This window comes from Haliaeetus leucocephalus, unplaced genomic scaffold, assembly GCF_000737465.1.
Source record: "Haliaeetus leucocephalus isolate CR32 unplaced genomic scaffold, Haliaeetus_leucocephalus-4.0 Scaffold228, whole genome shotgun sequence".
NCBI lineage: Eukaryota > Metazoa > Chordata > Aves > Accipitriformes > Accipitridae > Haliaeetus > Haliaeetus leucocephalus.
Genome location: NW_010972664.1, coordinates 3,821,684 through 3,841,974, shown reverse-complemented (window position 1 = coordinate 3,841,974; position 20,291 = coordinate 3,821,684). Strand labels below are relative to the sequence as shown.

Here is a 20,291-nt window from a genome sequence, read left to right as displayed (position 1 = left end):
TTTGGTTCCTTCAGTGCAGCTCTGAGTCCTACTTTGGTTTTGGTGCACTATCATTGTTTTTCTCCAAGTTCTGTTTTCCTGTCCCAAATGGCAAACCAGTGGTTCACAGCCAATGAGATACTCTTCCTGTCTGGTGTAAAACATGATTGAGGACAAGGTTTGAAGATGGAGAGGAGAGCCTGACTGTCTCTTGTTTCCTGATCCTCTCTCCCTCCCTCACTGCTCAATAGAAAAGCAAACCCTGGAAATGGCAATTCTCATGTGACTCACACCAATTCTGTCCCCACACCTTCCCATTTACTGTGTCTGTTTTTTCTTCTCAGGTGTGCCAGTGAAGCTGCTAACAATAGATCAGAGCTCTCAGGCCTTCCTTTGTAGGGAACAAGATGTGTCAGGGAAGAAAAAGGCAGCAGTGATTGCTCTGAGCTGTCCCAGATCTTCCTACCATGTCCCAACTCCTCTGTTTAACCAGCGATCATTTCTAGTATCTTTTCAGCTCTGTTATCCACAAAATTATCCAATTATCATCAAATCCTATCACTTTAGTATAGTTCAAGTATCTGTTTCCCTAGTGGTCTGCCAGTCAGTCTTTACTTTGGCTCTACCTAATATATACAGCCTTTTCATAATCCTTTGCCACCTCTTTTTCCCCAGCCATGCTTTTTACACTCTTGACTGCCATTCCAGGGTCTGTGCAGAATTCACTATGTCACAGTCTTCTCTGTGTTCCCCCTGTACGTGCCTGACCCCATTGCTTCACTCATCCTGCAATTTAGCATGATCATCTCCAGGCAGTTTGTCATTGCCAGGTTGTCACATCCAAATCGCCAAAGATGAGTGTGCCTTCAGATGCATCTCAGCCGTTCTCTGTCTTGTTGTTGTGCACTTCTTCTCAATATCATCCCAGTGTAGAAAATATCTCCCAGCATTACTCCAGCCATTTCAAAGACAAAATGAGTAATGAAGTAGGCTTTATTACCATTGTGTTTTGTTTTGTTTTTTTTCTTGAATATAGTGTGATTGCTCACTGGGTCATAGTTGGTTTTGCATTATTCATGAAAATATTCTGTAATTTCATTAATGTTTTCTTTAAGGGAAAAAGCTATTCCCAACTTAGCAATTTGGTGTGGGATATTGTAATTTTTATTGGTGAGGTTTGGTTTCAAAAGTCGTTTGAAAAGTGGATACTGCTATCTCAGGCTATTCCAGTATCCACTGAAGTCAGGTGAGATAAATACCTTACCAGAAAGCAGAACTGAGGGAAAGAAAAAATAAAACTCAACACTTTCTTACACTGGGAACGTTACCTACTGCCTGAGGTTTTATGTAAATGTCAGCATCTCACATAGCTCAATATAAATATTATTATTTTAAATTTATATTCTAGCTAATTTAATGAATAACCAGGTCAGGTCTTATTTATGCTAACTGCTGGACAAACCAGTAGCATGTGTTCATGTAACAAAGATTGACTGTAAAGCTATGTCTCTTGAAAATAAACGGTTTGTTCAAGAGCACTTTTGAAGAGTTGTATTTAATTTGGGGTTAAGAAACTAAAGCATGACTCTAACTGCTGCTGCTTTCAGCTTCTTTGTTAAAAGTGATTATTTCAGAGAGCTAGTCTCTCAGCATCTCCTGGGAAATATATCTTTAGGTATTAAAACAAAGACTCAGTGTTAATATCTGTGCAGTACAGTACCTGCCAATATTTTTTTTTTTTCCATTCCCACCAGGCAGAGTATTTAAATAACTATAAGATGCTGTACATCTTTCCAGAAGTTTTTTTGCCTAAAAATTTATGGCTTTTTCTGACCTAATCATGTATGTCCAGAATTACTGCAGAATAAGGAACAGAGACAAACTGTTTAAGCCAATGTGATGTATTAATGTTTTTTTATTTTTCTCCCTTGTTTATTTAGCTTATTGCTATAATACTTCTAACTCCTGTTCAGTTGTCCAGGGCATGAGTATTGTGTAAATTGAATGTCTATAGCTTCCAACATTTGGGTTACATCTTCTCCCACTATAAGAGCCAGGCACAAGATCAGTCTGGATTTAAGGCATTTTTTAGTACAGGTCTCATTTAATCTCTTGTTTCAGAGAGACAGACAGACGTGTCTTAAAACTCCAGGCTCTCTGTGGTTATTCTAGGTTTTTTCCAGTCATAAGTGTACAGTAAATTATTGGTTTCTGACATCTCCTGGTAGTGTGGTAGCCATGACAGAAACGTAATTCCAATTCATGGTGTCTTAGCAACATAAAATACTTCAAGGTTATCTTTTGAAGTGGGGAAAATGTTTTGTGGGTGCCTACAACTTAAGTTTAAAAGCCATGGCCCACAAAATTTCTTTTTATATTTTATAATCAGACTTTGTATTTAAAGTACAACTTGCTTTACCCAGAAATACCCCTTAGTAACAAATAATGAAAAAGAATGTTTATTAATAATTTCATCTCTCATTAGCAGCAGGAACTCCAACAGCAATTAAAGGAGGGAAGCAAAAAAATTCCTTGACATAATGGTGTAAACTGAAAAAAGAACAACTTCTTTTTCAGGGAATATTGCAGTGGTTTCATAGTAGGAATGATCAGTTAGTGTTTGGTGCTTTTCTCTTTAGTTACATCTTGCTCACCTGTTTTCCATTGTGTGCTTAGAAAAAGAAATGGAGATGTTGCTCTTCTTTGGAAACACATAGGGGAATTGCAGGTTCTATTGATCTGAAGTGAGAGCCTTGCTTGTCACATTTTATGGTATCTAAGTTATTGGAAAGAACTGGACCTATTCCCAGATCAGTATTTGGAACCGTTAAACACATCTTAAATGCATTTCAGTAAACCTGTAGTCCTGGGTGGGCATTAATCAACTGATGTAACAGTGCTGTATGTTCCAAATATTCATTTTTCTCCTTAGTGTATAAATACTGGCTCACTTACAGGACTGTAACACCTCCATCGTCTGACATTTTTGTTCATAAAGGTGGCATCCTTTTAAAGTAGTTACGGAAATGTTCACAGTTATGACTGTGCAAAGTAATGGCAGGAATTAGGTAAAAAGTATAACTTTATTTTTTTCTAGACTATATGTTCAACAGTTAGAGGTGAACGGCTGTTGTAAATAAAACTCTCTATGCAAAGACCTACTTTCTGAGTCCAAAGTGATACAATGACCAATGCTATTCTCAAAACAGTGTTTCAGAATTATCAGTTAAATTTAGTTTTGGCTCTTGGGCTTTATGCCAAAGTAGAATTTAAAAAAAATTAAATTTCTGTTCTTACGCAGTTTACTGTTTTGGGAAAATCCAAATAGGCACAGCATTACTAGTTTCATTAATTACTTCATGTCTTTGGTTATGGAGGGAAGACTGCAGCACCTGTAAAGGAATTTTCAAAATAGTTGCTTTTTAATATGCACTATTCTTGCAGGCTACAGGAAATCAGATGTTTTATTTAGGCTGAACAAGGGTAGTATACAAAGAATAGGAATATTCAAAAATTGGAGAAGTTGAGAGAAAGTAAGTGAATGGGTAAGATCTCTGTGGGTCTTCCTTGTTCTGCTTTTCCTTGAAAATTATTTGTTGTCTGTGAGAACAGGTAAACCCAATACATTAGGTTAGCTGCATGTTTTGGGGCAGAAAAGCCACTTTCAGAAAAATACTTCGATTTTTTTTTTCCTTTTAGTTATTTTTCCCCCTGTAACACTATGTGACATTACTTTGCAGTGTGTGTTTGAAATAGCATTCAAGTCTTCTTGCCTCTTAAGTGTGTATGGTTTGGGTTTTCCATGTTCAGAAAGGATGAACTCAAACCAGATTTAAGACAAGGAAAAGGTTGAGCGCATGTTACGGGGGAAAAACCAGATGAGATTAGTTTGTTGACTTCTAACAGCAACAAGAACACAAAATCCAAGAAGATAGTAAAAAAGGAAGAGGTTGCAATCTGCGTGTCAAAGGGATAAAATCCCAAGAAGTGTGTGGAGAGCTCTGAATTAAAGGGCAACTCAAGCACAGGAAGAATGAGGCATTTACTATTCAGGGATATGTTTAACCTGAGGATTAAAGAGAGGTTTCTAACCACTAGAGCAAAAGAGTTACAGAACATCTTTCCAGTCAGCATAAAAAAAACCACAAAAAAATATCCCCCACTTTCTCTAAGGTTTCTGAAAGTGTTTAAGTTGTATGTAGTAGAGACACTGGGGAATTGGGAATGCTTTTATGTTCTGATGAAATATAATTGTTTGCAAGAATCACCCAACACTGATTTTAAACCTGTGGTTTGGTTTTGTTAGAATTTTACTAATAACTTGGATAGCAATTAGGCCTGTTACTCAGCTCTTACGTTACAGTGTAAAGCGTTTCAGTAAAAGAAAAGAGAGGAAATCTTGTGCTTTGAAAATCAGTGTTAAATGCTGTACTTGTGAAATGGAAAAGAAATGGAGCCAAGAGTACACTGGCTTTCTGGCACTTGGCTAAAGACACACTCTGTAATGCAGCATTTTTATAGGACATGGGATAAAATACTATTTAGATATATAGACCTTGGGAAATCAGGTTTTCCATATCCATCTGAGCTGAAGTTTAGATTGACGGTAGATATGGTCTTGATTTTTAACTGTCTTAAGCTGCATGGCTCAAGTTTGAGGCACTTGGTTCCAGTAGCACGGAACTTTTTTGTTTTCCCCCTAAAGGAGAACAGCCCATTGTTTGTACCCCTGATACCAGCAACTTTCTAATTTAAAGACATTCTCTGCTATTTTTCAATACATTATTTTTGTATATGCTACCAACAGGAAGTTTTAAGGTGGGAATAAAGGTAAATCTTGCCCCTATGAGTTTAATATTCATCTAATGCTAACTTTCTTTGAATCTTCACATCTGTTTATTTCAGTGTTTGAATTCTTGTAAAAATAGTTGTGGCATAGTCCAAGAAACTGGAAACATGATTTCACATAATTGTTCTTTTAAGTAGCAGCATGAAACGATTAGTATGGTATAGTTTAATTGGTAGCATCCTGTTGACTTTTTATGAAGGACTTGAATTATAATAAAAGCAGAGAACACAAGTTGGTTAATTCCTATAACCCAGTGCTGTCATCTTTGGGGGAAAGAAAAAGCAGCTCTGTTGTATATTTAATGGCAGATCCAGTGTGTAATAGGTGTTCTGCTTCTATTTTTTTTACCAAACATGCCCTTGGGAAGGATTTTTGACAGGAAAATTACAGGATTGGTGCCCACTGTAAGATTTATGTTGATAATTGAAGCTGCTGCTTCTCAATAAAACATAAATGCAGCTTAAATAACTAGGCTAAAAGGAAAGAAAGATTTTGAAAGTAAAAATGTGTAGATACATAGAAAGATTGTAACTTGGTTGTCAAGGCCATCATATTCCTCAGGCAGTTGTCACTAAATCTGTTGTTAATTCTTACTATGTGCCAGTCAACTACTCATGCAACTTTTGTTCCTTTCTGCTTTAAGCAGTTTGAAGAAATTTTCTAGAGAAATGTTGCTTTATAAAATATTAGGATAAAAAAAAAATTAATGGACATTTCTCTTATTCTAACTCCTCTAATGTTACCCTGCTAAGAAATTCAAAAAGTATATGAGCATCCCTGGAGTTTCCTGAGGACTTCTTTCCCCCTAAGAGTTTTGAGTGTCAGTTTTCAAGAAAGTTTAGAGGTCAGTCTTTAAGCTTTCATTCTGTACAGTACCTGAAGTTAGTGTACAGTCACTTGAATGTCAGTATGGAAAGTATGCATTACAGTATGTCCAAACCTGGTATTTCATTTATTTGTGGTGTGGGCCAGGCTGAGAGAAACAATAGGAGGCTTGTACTATATTGTGTGCTGGTTGGCTAGGATTATCTCTGAAAAAACAAACGTGATGCATACTAGCATGTGCACAAACTTTGTTTTCTAAAACAGTTCTTAGCTCTATTTAAACATTTTACATTGAACTTGGCTTTTTATATTTCCGGAGTGACTTATAACGATTGATTTTAGCTTTCTAATCCTTTGTTTCTGTGCCTTTCCTTGTGAGTTATACAAGTGAGTAAAAGTATAAACAAAATAAGGTTTTTATCCTTGTTTAGGCATTTTTGCCTTGGAAAGAGATCTAAAATCGGTCACCCCAATTGTGAGGGCAGCATTATTGCATGAGGGGCTTTTCACAAAAGCTGTGTGAAAGTTCAGGATAAGTAGACACAAATATAGTTTGCAATGACTGAGATGTGCTCTCAGGGCAAACAGAAGTGAATTAGAGGGTATTTTAGCTACTGCAAAAGAGCAGTGCTGGTTGGCACAATTTTCTTTTCTTGTACTTTTAGCTCTCCTCTCACGGGATTTGGCCTGTGCCCTGCCTCTAGGAGGTGCAGCTCAAAATCTCAGAGTGATACACAGGGCTGGGCTGCACAGTGGTGTGTAGCCAGCAAAAGGATTCAGGAATTTCCTGGCTTCTGTTCTGTCTACCCGTACTTTAGTTTTCATGTTTCAGGTTGTTCTTGAAGGTAAAAGTAAATGTCAAATATAATTACTTGTTTGCTTTAGGTACTACAAAATCTTGCAATATTACAAATATCCAAACCAAAATCTGCAAATTAGATAAAAGATAAAATATTTCTTATAATTTAGGTATATAGTCCTAAGTACAGTACTACTTATATTATCTTTCCTCAAAGTACTAAAGAGTAGGTTTATTGCTGTTTGAGTTATTTTGTATTTAATGATCAGTAATGTTCGTATAAAACTCTTTTCTTTTACTGCATACAGAATACAAACCTATTTCAATGTAGTCAAGCCATATTGCCAGAGATTTGGGAATGTGTGGTTAGTGCTAGCTGATTAGTGTAACATTTAATTTGCATTGATTATCTTGAGGTGAAAGAAATGTGAAATAAAATTCAGATGAAAATCCTACATTTTAGAATATTTTAATTTATATTTTATATATATATATGAAATATATATTATACACACACATATAGTATGTATTGAAAACAGAGCTGTCTCTGGGACTCTCTGTTCCTTGTCTCCTTCCCTTTTTCCATATCATTTATGGTCTATTAACCTGCAGTGAATAGATCTTGTATTTCTTTCTGGTGCTTCATAGCTGTTCAAAACCCATGTTATCAATGTTAATAAAGAATCCTAACATCTAAAATTTTAACAATCAGGAATTAATGACTCAAGAGACTAATTTTATCCATGACAAAGTTGTGTATCAAGAAAGAGAGAAATAAGGAAAATGGTAATTTGAAATTGAGTCAACAGTTTAAAACCCTGAAAGTTTTGGTAGCTGCTTATTCCTAATTTGGAATTCTTGGGCACCCAGTTGGTTGCCATGTTCTTCTGTGGTATATATCTGTGCAGACTATTATAGGTTTTTTCATGCAAATTGTCAGCTTGCAGTTTGGATTGGTTTGAAATTGAATACTTTTCTAGAAGAGTATCTTGTTTGCTTGTAACTTTTATCCCTGATACTGTTGTCTCGTGTTGTATCAGAGTTCTAGACTGGAGACAGTAAGAATTTTTATGATGTAAAACACTCTAATTTTCCCTGACACAAGAGGTCTAAGAAGTACTCAGGCACTCCATGCATTTGTGCCTCTGTGGTACTGCTTAACAAGTGACTAGGAAGAGCTGATAGTGCAAGTAAAACAAAGCAGCTTTGTGGGTGCTGGAGATGTTAGACTTACTCTGCAGACATTGCATGAATTAATGGGCTTTCCAAAAGGCTGAATGATGTTGACTATGACTTTGTGTTATGAGTTACAGCAGTACCAGTTTTGCTGGTAGAGGTGGTCTGATGTCTGTAGAGTATCTGTAGGACTAGTTTTTCATAACTACGTATACAAATGCATGTATGTATAAATTTATATAGATGAACAGATCAATATAAAAATGGATGTGATTTAGGAGCATGGCAGTTTAGTTCACTAATACACGTGGCCTTTTAAAAAAATGGTTTTGAATGTATTCACTTGGGAGAACCTTGCACACAATGAAGTGCATTAAGGGTTTTTTTTTCACTTTAAGATGATGTTAAATAGGTGTTCATATTAAATCCTGTTCTATGGGCTAATGGTTAAGTAGTTTTATTGCAAAACACAGTGACTGTACCTGGCAACAATCTCCTAAGCTAACTTTGCCGTTTTATCTTGCAGGCTCCCGTCTTCGGCAAGAAGATTTCCCACCTCGAATTGTCGAACACCCTTCTGATCTAATTGTTTCCAAAGGAGAACCGGCAACTTTAAACTGTAAAGCAGAAGGAAGGCCGACCCCCACCATTGAGTGGTACAAGGGAGGGGAAAGAGTAGAAACGGACAAGGATGATCCGCGCTCCCACCGCATGCTGCTGCCTAGCGGATCTTTATTTTTCTTACGCATAGTCCATGGGCGCAAGAGTAGGCCAGATGAAGGGGTCTATGTCTGTGTGGCGAGGAATTACCTTGGGGAAGCTGTAAGTCATAATGCATCGCTGGAGGTGGCAAGTAAGTGTATCTTTTTTTTTCACTCTTTGGTGACAGCTGCTTGCTTGATGTTATCTGAAGATAAAAAAAAAAAAAAGTGTGAGCTGCCTCTGAGGCATTTACTTAGAAGCAATGAAGGAATTATATGGTTAATTATTATTATTATTACAGAGATAGGAAAACAGAAAAATAGTCAGAAGAGGTATCATATCACTTTAGAAATTTAGACATTTCTGTGCGTTCTCACTACTTTTATGCTTCCGTGCAATTATGATTACTTACTGTTTGTTAGATTTTGTATACTTAATTTCAATTTATAGATTTTTTTTTTTTTTTTTTTGTCTCCAGATAACCATGCAAAATTCAATGTGTAACAGGAGGCAGGATAGCCAGGATTTGATCTAATAGGGTACATTTGAAATTGTTGTTGCACAAACACTAGAAAAAATAATGGCAGATTAAGAAACACTTTTTTTTTTTTTCCTGTAAAAGAAGTTGCCCACAAATTATATCTCTATTTCGAAGTATTTGGCCAATGGAAGGAGCAGTCAAGTATGTTCATATCACTTTGTAATGCTTATCTCTTCCTGTGTACCCTTTAAACTGTACTTATTTTAGAGGAAGAGAACGTACATGAAAGCATTTTAAGCATTCATATCGAGGGCCAAGTGTAGGTCAAAAAATATCAATTTTTGGGTACTGAAGTATGAGAGGAAACCTTGCAATTCAAAAGTTAGGTATCTATTTTAAGTTGCTTTTACAGGTTTCCTTTGTAATCTGTAGCAATTCATCTGGTGTCGCGTTGAAGAGCTAGCATAGAACTGTGTGAGTCGCTCTCTGAAAACACTGATCTCTCTGTTGACTAAATTCATGTTGTTAACTAGCTCTGATGAGGCTTCTAACTTTTAGATAGATAAGTTAAATGCCACTGTTGGTATATAACTGTAGAAGAAGGGCAAGATTTTCACAACTCTCACAGAAGGGAAAGGAAGTAAGCTATGAATTTGTGCATTTACGTGACCCCTTTGCCTAGTCTCGCTCACATTCACAGACAATCCCAAGGACTTTCATAATTCTTACACCAGAAGGATCTTGAGCATCACATATAATACAGTAAATACACATGGTTAAGAACTATGACTGTACTGTTTCTTTGTTATTGCTTTTAGTGATAAAAATAATCAGTGTCTGGCTAGCTGGAAGTGGGCTTATCCAGCAAACGTATAACCTGTTAAAATAATCTGTTGATTGGTTACTCCCAAATGTTATATCCAGTATCTTGTAGGTGTAATTTTGAGTGGGTGTTAATGTTTAAGAGACATTGATATTTATCTAATTTCTGCTGTTTACTTTATAACACTGCTCATTGATTCTTAAAATGTGTTTTAATGTTCTGACCATGCAGCAAAGCAGCATGGACAGTTGTGCTTATTTCATGTTCTCGTGGTTTGTGATGTACCTTGAAGTAACGTTTGACATGCATGTAGTGTTTCTGTGTCTTCCATAATTTTTCATCAGAATCCAGAAACATGAGGTAGGCTTCAGTGGTTAGTACACTATGGCAGACGTCAATTCAACTGGTATATAGTTGCTCAATATGTGAGTCACCCCTGCCTCAAGTCATCTTCATGTGATTCTAGTAGAGTCTAGCTGACAGGGTCTGAATGCTAAACATTGGTATTGCCACAAATGTTTTTTTAAGAGCCTCTGCCAATACTTAGATAAAAAAATGAAGGATTAGTATCTTCTTAAAGGGGTTCAAATGTACACCACCTAACAATAGTATAGCATTAAACTGTTAATCCAGCTCAAAATTGCCCTCATACTGAGGGCTAGTGTCAGAAAAGAAACACCAACAATGCTATAAGGGGAAAAAAAAAAAATCATGATCTGTATTTGGAAATAAGATTTGTAGGTGTAATGGTATACAGTTTTAATTGTATACCAGGAGAATATAAACAAAGAATTTTAACAGGAAAGGTTATGATTTTAATAGAAAAGGTAGTGATGTGACAGTGCAAAAGCACCAAACACTTAAAATAGCACAGAAGAGGTGAGGAACAAGGGAAGAGTTGAAGGCTGGTGGAATAAATTTGCATTAAATTAAAAATCTGTGCATTATAGCTGTAACGCTCTTGTCATTATGAACTGTAGCTACATTCACAGTAGATTGCTGCAAATCAGCAAACTGTTTTGATTAGCTTCTCAGTACACCTGTTTTGAGAACCACAGCATTTACATTTGTATACATGTAGTCATATCAGTTGCTGTTTTAGAAGTCCTTGTGTTATAGTTTAATTTTTGTATGTTTACAGAGTAAAATTGCCTTTATTTGGTTTCCATTTACACAGTACAGAAGATCATTTAGAGTACTCTTTTGGTTATATGCTTTGATGCTGCAATTTTAACCAAAAAACTTTTGTGAAACATAGGAAACAGAAGTGTGATTTGCACTGTAATGGCTAGCTCTTACTGGAAGAAGCAGCTCCTGTCTGCACCAGTTTGTTTCATAACATGATCGAGAATTTATCACAACATTTTCTTCCATCCACAACCTCTTACAGTAACAACTTCAATTAGGTGATGTTCCTTCACTGTTCAATGGATGTGTAGACTTGACTTAAGATTCAGGTTAATACTAAAAATGAATTTTCGTGTCTGTTATTGCTTCATGCAGATCAATTTTTTTTTTAAGCAGTTCCAATGCTCGTCTCTGAGATAGTCCACAAAGAGAACTTGTTGCCTATGTAATAAGGTGGGCATCTTCTTTAAATATGCTGTGCATAGGTTCTTCAGTTGGAAAGAAGGAAATGTAGAGGAATTTCAAATCTACAAAAATTTCAGAAGTGCACTATATTAAAAGGTGTTTTATCTTCTTAAATGCCTGTGTATTTTAAGAACTTTAAAAATAGCTTTAGATGTGATTGCCACAATGGGGAGAGTAAAATCCTAAACCATAAAATTGCAGAGAGAGTTTTCTCTCTGCTTTGTCCCTTTCTGTTCATCAGCATTTCTTTGGTGACTTGACTGAGGTGTACATGCCATTTTATCCAAAGGAAGCTGCATTTTCTTCCACTGATATGTATCTTAGTTATGAGAGTGTTAGTCCTCAATACCATTGAACACGATCTAAATGCCATTTAGTATCAGCAAATTGAATTAAGTTGCTTATTCAATCTCTGCCTCTTGTGGCCCTTCCAGAATGTTTTAAGATCCCATGTGCCTACTCATAGCATTGATGATTTGTTATATTGTCTCCTGGTTTTGTGTATATATATATATATATAAAAAAATATTTTTTGCAGCTATATTTCCTGCAGTTTCTGTGGTTATTTCCTTGAAACCATCTCCGTCCCCAGAAAAAGCCTTAAAAACAAGATGATCCTTCTGGCTGGTGAAGAGTGGTATCTTTCTTAAATCTATGAAACGAGTACTTGAACCCCCACTGACTATATTCTGTTTGATTATGTTTCAGGGACTGTAACTTCCCTAGTCAAATAGCTAGCCACTTGATATTTCAAGAATTAAAATCTCTCAGACACTTTAGAGACCAGTAAAACTATTCTAAGCTACACAGCCATGTGCAAAGTAGCTTTGTAATTTAATATTACATGACATTTTCTGTGTAATTTAGATCTGTAAGATCTTCATAAATGGGAAGGATACAAATTTGCCTAAATCGGAACTCACTAGAAAGCTGAATTACAAGTCAATTAAATAAAAGATGTAACTCCTGTTTAATTGGGGGATTTTGACTGGTTCCATCTGCGTTTGAAACGTTATTCCCACAAAATTTCTGAAATGGAGACTTGCTGTATGTGTTCAAACTTAATTTGCAGCAGAATGAGGTTTCAGTAGGGTAGCCCAGAAAGGGTGTGTGATGGGATAATCAGGTAACAGTCTGTAGTCATCCTTCAGACTTAGGCTGCTACAAGTCCATTTGCCTTCCTCTTCTTGACTTCCTGAGCTCACCCTTTTGATCGCTGGGGACGTACTTAAATTAGCTCCATGTTTTGTTTTTGAGGAATGTAACTGGTTTTGGATTACTGCCTACCAGTGACACATTCTCCGGTGGTGAAAAGTCCTAAAGAACATGAAAAAGGGCATGTGCCTGTCAGAATGAAACTGGGTAATTCTCTCTAAATGTCAGTTTTTACAGCTGGGAGCACAAAATGAAACCATGCTTGATCCTCAGAGTAAGGGCTGGATACTTGTTGTGGTTTAACCCCAGCCAGCAACTAAGCACCACGCAGCCGCTCACTTACTCCCCCCCCCATCCAGTGGGATGGGGGAGAAAATCGGGAAAAGAAGTAAAACTCCTGGGTTGAGATAAGAATGGTTTAATAGAACAGAAAAGAATAAACTAATAATGATAATGATAACACTAATAAAATGGCAACAGCAATAATAAAAGGATTGGAATGTACAAATGATGCGCAGGGCAATTGCTCACCACCTGCCGACCGACACCCAGCCAGTCCCCGAGTGGCGATTCCCTGCCCCCCACTTCCCAGTTCCTAAACTAGACGGGACTTCACATGGTATGGAATACACTGTTGGCCAGTTTGGGTCAGGTGCCCTGGCTGGGCATGAGAAGCTGAAAAATCCTTGACTATAGTCTAAACACTACTGAGCAACAACTGAAAACATCAGTGTTATCAACATTCTTCTCATACTGAACTCAAAACATAGCACTGTACCAGCTACTAGGAAGACAGTTAACTCTATCCCGGCTGAAACCAGGACAATACTATTTTGGGTATCACAAAAACAGTTGGGAAACAGAAGTAATTTTTCACAGTAGAGAAATAGAAGCAGTTTTGGAAAAGTGCAAAGATATCATTAGCAGACTGGAAGGTGGCTGCAGCTACTTCATATGCTTCAATCTCTCAGGATTGTCTGCTGAACGGATGCACCTGATCAAGGCCAAATTCAGTTATTGGTGTGTGATAGTTTGATTCAGTGTTTAATTTTTTGTCTGGTTTTCTGTCAGCTACTTCCTTTTGAGGAAAATTGTATCTCTGAATCTCAGGGGTCTCTGTTATATAGCATTATGTAGAAACCTACCTGTGTCAATAGTGGCAACAGTAGCTGCAGCAGTATGTTAATCTGTCTTTCTCTGCTCTAAAGTTTTTGAGAATGTTAAGAAAAATCAAATGCAAATGAAGTTAGTTATGTTTGCTGGTCAGTGGCTTTGTGAATCTTTATTTCAAATCATGTTTCTCTGAGAGAAACTTACCTTGGTTTTGCCATGAAAGTTCTAGGCTAAGTTTTATCACAATGTTTCTATTTGCCAATGATAGATGGATTTGCTTCTCAAGAGCAATGCTTTTGCAAAAGGATTTGTAAAGTACATACACGTGTATGTTACCTCTAACCTCAGTAACAGGATATTTTACACTAAGTAAGCTGCTGTGTATAAAAGTTTGCACACATTTGTTTTCCATTTATAATGTATACTACTCCAAATACTTTATACATCAGATCCCAGGAACATCCCAGTTATAGACTTGCTATGCTGTGACTTTAAAAACAAACAAACAAACAAAAAACTTGACATAGCACAGGATTGATATGAAAGATGAGTTAACAGCTCTGTCTGCTCTGTGATTCTAAAACAGTGATACCCTTCTCGCAATGAAAAGTCGTGTTTATGTATTGTTTTCATTGTATGTTCAGTCTGTGTGGTGTTAGGCTACATTAGCAAACTTGCCCTTCCGACTGCCATTGTACAGCATCAAAGTTTTAAGCCAAGCTGAAATCAATGAACAAATTTGCAGATTCTGTTACTTGAGCTGTTAATGTCTTGCTGATAAACAAGTGACTTAATTCGAATACTTATATGCATATATAACAAAGACGAATCACAGTTTTACAAGAATCTCACAAACGTCCTACGTACATATAAAAAAAAATAGTGAAGCTATACCATTACTTACCACAGCCAATGGCATTACCAAAAGTTGCTTGAGGCGTAGAAGATTTAATGTTGCTAATGCATCTTTAAACTTACCATTTATCAATGGTAGGTTTACCTTGAACCTGACACTTTCAACACTTGTTGCAGCTGCGTAGTAAGCCTGGATTATTATAGGCTGCTTCTGAAGCATATTTTACCAAAAACGTAACATCATTTAGGAGAAAATTTTGCAATGAGATTGAAGTTGCATGTAAATGTGCTACTTTTTATAACGTAGTTATCGCTGCTTGAGGAAAGCAAGAACAATTATTTTAGCAACTTTTACAAGTTTGTGTATTTTACTTTCCTCTGCCATTACAGTCAGTTGAACAACACTGAGGGTGTGAATGTCAATGTAGTACTTTAAGTCCCCTGCCTAATTTTCGAAGATGCATAGAGCCTTATTTTTACTCTTTTTAGATACTCATTTTCTTTTACTACCAACTCCCTGGTAACTGTGGAACTGAAGTCATTTATTAGTACTACTAGGAAATCCCACTAAATGCCACTGCTAGGAACACTAGTTGTCCTAATGAGACTTAAAAATGAATGAGAAAATGTGGAGAAACTAAAAAATAATTTCTTTGAAACTTACTGTCATATTTCTAGGTGCTAATGTGTGTGTTTGCATGCACATGCACTCTCTTAAGCATAGCAGTATTGCATCTCTGAAAGTTTGAGAAGTGAACCTTGTACTTTTTTCTTTCTATTTTTTTCATTAGGTGAAAATGTTGTTGTCACATACTGAGTTAGACCTAATGAGAATAGCAGATGCTTTACAAACCTCCCATATTTTAAAGGCGGCTTACCCAGTTGTGTTTACTTTCACCTATAAAAGTAGAGTGAAAGATAAGGAATTTCTTTGTCCCATTAAACCTCTACAACAAAATAGAGAAGTTTTATGTTCATATTTTATATAAATATTCCCGCTCTCTACACCTTCCTTAACTTCTAATATGAATCAACCAAACCCAGAAGGAGATAGGGAAGTGAGGCTGCACAGAAATCCAGCAGGGCAGCAAATGGAAACGCTTAAATATTATGGCTCCTACAGTACTCAGGTTTAATCATATTATTATTACCATTATATTCCTAGTTCAGGCTTAGAAAAAATGGTCTTCCATGGCTGTCCTGACAGCCCTCTATGACTGTCCTATTACTGACTGAAATAGAATTTCAGTCTGAACTCATAGCATGGTACAAACAGAAAAAAATATTTCAGGAGATTCCAAATGAGAGCAAAAATTGCTAGGGTCATCTCCTCTACTGGGTGCAAATAAGCCGTAATTTCAGATTGTCTTCAAATTGGGTTGTCCTGACATGTGAAGGCAATGTGTTCAGTCTACGTGTTCATGTTCTTTATGAACAGAACTTAATTTCATGCAAGCAATCCACATGTGGCCCATGTCAAGTTTCAGAGAAGGTGGCTGAATTACTTTAAGATGGTTTTATTCGATGAAATCAAGATCTGAGATCTGGTGTTTCCCACCGAATTAGACTATTTCCTTTTCTTTCCCCTCACCCCTTGCCATGTTGTAATGAGTTTTTAGAGAAGAGGTATATTTATGACTGGGGAATTTGGCATGATTATTTCATGTTGAGCTTTGTCATCACTGTAACATAATCTTCAGTACATACTAGATGACCGTTGTAGTTCTAAAAATGCTTTGTTGTGGTTTTAAAATGATTTAAAAGGAATAAAAATGGCATACGGTCAGTGTAGGTGTCTTGTGGTTAAAAACACTTCATGTTCCTTTGAACTAAAAGAAAAAGAGTTAACCATCCTGTGGAGAGGATGGTTTCATCATCAATCTCATTAGTTATCAGTGGTAAAATGAAATAGCCCCTGATGTTCTGAAATGCCTTTGGCAGATGAAGAAAAGGTTGCTACAGGATCTAAAGATCAGTGATGACTTTCCTGTACTTCATTTTCCTGTGTTAGGCAGAATGTGAGCTGTTCAATTAGCTGCAAAATTCTTTCTCACTTTCCCTTAATTTTAGGCAAGATAAGGTCTCTCTGAGTTATTGTTTGCATTATTAGCTGCAAGTTACGCAGTACTGTCAAAATTCAAACCACTTTATTTTTATATATGTTCTGTGTTTTAAATTATACCTTATGTGCAATCACTGGTGTGTTAAAAGAATCGGGCAAACAGGTTACTCCCTTCATCAGTTGCATGCCAATGAATAAAACAGTTTGGATATGTATCAGAATTTCCATAATTTGAGGCATCCATGGCCTCAGACTGAAATGTGCCCTTTTTAACCAATCCGTGCATTCTTCGTTGAAGAGAGGAACTAAATATAGTGTTGGCAGTATATCGTCATAGGAGGCCATATCATTTTAGCATTGAGTGAACCTCAGAACAGTTCTATTTATTTGCTGTTGTGATTCACAGATCTATGTAAGTGACTGTGCTCAACAGTGGTACATATGGGAGAATGCTGTTACATTTTCTGTGCTTCCAACAGCTACCTCCTTTACTATATTTTCACATTTCTTAGTAAAAAACTTTAAGAATTTTGTTGTTTAAAGCTGTGCTATTTACCAATTCATACCTCATCAGATCAGGGAAAAAATGCCCTCAACGTTTGTTGACTACCTTTCAGTGTTTCTTATGGTATTGTTAGTTCTAGTATGATCTTTTTGACTTGGGGAGGGCAGCCCATGACACTTGTTGGTGGAATGTTGCTACTAGAGCCATGAGCCGTACCGCCACTTTATTAAAAGTTTTATTAACTCAATTTTAACTCACAGTTATTTTGTTTGCTCTGCATCCTCTTTGCAGTGGGCCAGTAGACATGTGCTACGGTGCATGCTGCAGCTTCCATTTAGTGCTTGATAAACGTGAGAAGAAATCGTGTTTAGTTATCAATACTTTGATGACATACAGTAACTCAAACTACATTTCTTCTAGAAGTATTAATGTATTTAAAATTGTTTCCATTCTAGTGATGACAGAAATAATTTCTATGTACAAAGTGCACTTAAATTTAAGACTCCTTTGGCTTTAAAGGCATTGCCTCCATGCCGATTGTTTGAGATCAAATCTGTTATATGGGATCTGAAACAAACACTCCTGTAGTGAAGATAGCTAAGATTTAGTTGGTCAGCTGGGGACTCACTTAGCAGAATATGTATTCATGCCAACTCAAAAGCAGGTCTTATTTGTTTATCTATTTTATTTTATACTTCTATTGCTTTTTACTTCCACTGTGGGTTCTGGAGCTTCTTTCTGAACTTTTGTCAGCAGCAGTGAAGATGTCACAGTAAACTCTTGGGGAGGGGGTCTTACCTCCATTTGTAGGCTGCTGAGGATGAATGATAGGTTTCAGAGTATGCTGGTACAGAGGTTCCTACTAGAAAGAACTGACTTGCTGCACTCACATGCTGTATATAGTACTTTGCAGCAAGATACAGTGAAAGCCTGTGTATGGCAAACGTGCTGTTTAGGTTGGTTACAATTTTATTTGGCAAAGTCTCATAAAAGTTATGGATGGTTTCTGTTTCAAGTACACAGTTTTAAGTTATCACAAAAGGGCTTTCTTTTTTGAGTTTTTCATTTATTGTTTTGATCAAAGACTAGGTTTCTTCAAGCAAATGTCCATTCTTGCAGGGGCAGTGGAGGAGACAAAAAGGAGAGTTACTTTTTTTAGTATGACTTGGTGAAGTTTTGATGATTCAGTTTTGCCTGCATTCATGAAATAAATGAATAAAATAAGGAGTGTGTCTTATCAGAGTTACTGAATGTTCATGCTGTAGAGGGTGTTACAAGGTTAATTTATGCATTGAGGAATAAAATGATGGACAGATTTAAAACACAAAAACCAACAGAAAACCAAAACACCAAAGCTTGACTGGACATTCCATAACTTAAATATGTTTCCTAATTGACAGTTTGGTATGGTAGAACTTCATTTTGTAGTTTTGTCTAAGTCTGTTCTTAAAGGAAAATTGTATGTGTATTATCTAAATATATTTGGGAATATGTAAGAGTAATTTTTAATGTATCTGAAGGTTGCGTAGTCCACAGTTGTAAGATCAGTGTTTTAGGATTTTGGCTCTTCCATGGAGATGTTTGGGAGCCTGTTTATATCTTTCATACTAGATCTGAAGTGCTAAGGTTCAATGTATTTTGGAAGCAGACTGAGGACTTACATTGAGGATGTGTGTCAACATATTGGAGCATTATAGCTAATTCTGTACTCAAAGCAGTTCACAGGTCAGTGTTATTGTTAGTGGATAACAATGATACTGACACAACAAATGAAAGCTTTTTCTAGATGCTGATACATGACAGACTTTCATACAACTACTGTAAAAACAGAGCATGTAAATAAAAAAATTCCTATTCAGTACAATTTTCTACTCCTGCCAAGGTCAGGGCAAAATAATAGGGTACATGAGCACTTTGTCTGACCCAAGAAAGCTGTTCTTACATGTTTATGTCTTCCCAGAAACTATGCAGAACAGAAGAATTAAGGTTGCCTTTAGCCAACAGAGTTCTTGATCAGTTATGATATTGTGACTATACATATTATTCTTAAACTGATGAGTAATTTAGGATGTTATGGTGGCCATGCTGGGATGGACGATCAAGCAAATTATGCTTTTTGTAGTCTTGCCAGAAATTGCTTTGCAGCTCAGCAAATTTGTAAATCAAAGAAAGTGGTGACAGTCTTTCTGTGGAATGGCGGCTCTGTTGGGTAGAAGATTATCTGAAACCTTGAACCAAAACTGGAGAAGTTGGTTGTTAGAACAAGGTGGAAGCTATGCCTTGCAGATTTAGACTCATTGGTCATTAGTTGGGGGGGGGGGGGAAGGGGGAGAATTAAAATTGTTCAGGTTTAAAGGGCCCTACCTCTCTAAGCATGAGATAGATGTGCAAGTCATTTTCCTGAGTCCAACCAATACAGTGAATTGATACCAAAGCTCTCCTTAGTTTTGCTGTTGCTATTCAGAAGTCTGTGGAAGACAATTCAGACTGTTAGCATAAAGTATAAATACCAATAAAGGCAGGCATCCTAGTTATATGAAGAAGGAAATGGAGGTTTTGATACCACAGTCTGTTTTCAGTCTCTGCTGTGTACTCTCCTTCCCTTCCCATGGTGTTAGGCAACATGCTGTTTGATAAGTCTCAAGCCTTTATGCCCTGTGTGCTGTGAAAGATGGAGCCTCAAACAGAATTCAGAGGGAACTCCATGGTGGAAGTTATCAAATTAATTGGGACCATTGGCTGTCTCCTCTTTTTTCTGGTTGGTGAGTTTCCTCTAGTCCAAGGGAGTTTTTATATGCCATTTTCCCAGTTTCTGCTTTAAACTCTTCGTCTTTCTTCCTCTACCCACCCCCCACCCCCAGACATCTTGGTAGAACTAGATGAAGTGAAGGAGATCATTCCTATTTTTCTAAGTGTTTACATTTCCTAGATGACAATATAAAACATGTAAGCAAAAGGATACAGGCAAAAGAATGAAGTCAGACAAATAAAATGCTGCCTAGTAATCCTTATATATTGGTGGTTCTGATGCTTTTTTCCCCAATACCACATTTTAAAACATGTTTTCCTGAAGTACTGAAAGACTTACTCCTGAGCTAAATTTGGAGATAAATTTGCATTGTGCCAATACCATTTTGTGTATGAATTAAGAACCTTTGGCAAATACTTTATATTGATGCGATATTTATTATTATTGTTGTTATTATTTTGAATCGTCATTCCCCAGAAAACAAGTATCAGCTGTGTTTAAAATTGTGAAGAAATTTATTTTTTTTTACTGTCATCACGTTAAAAACTTTCTTAAAAATCATACTGCTGACAAAGACAGATTTGCATCTTTGTGTCTGTGAGCTGTTTTGATGAGAACTGTCTGA

At 36.6% G+C, this 20,291-nt stretch overlaps 1 protein-coding gene across 1 annotated transcript in view; it reads left to right on the top strand.

Moving 5' to 3' along the window:
• The window catches only part of ROBO1 (roundabout, axon guidance receptor, homolog 1 (Drosophila)), a 658,904-nt gene that overhangs the window by 374,160 nt on the left and 264,453 nt on the right, over positions 1-20,291 (top strand). The window contains exon 3 of the mRNA XM_010567233.1: positions 8,155-8,481. Coding sequence (XP_010565535.1) covers positions 8,155-8,481 — 327 coding nt within the window. The remainder of the gene's footprint in view (positions 1-8,154; positions 8,482-20,291) is intronic.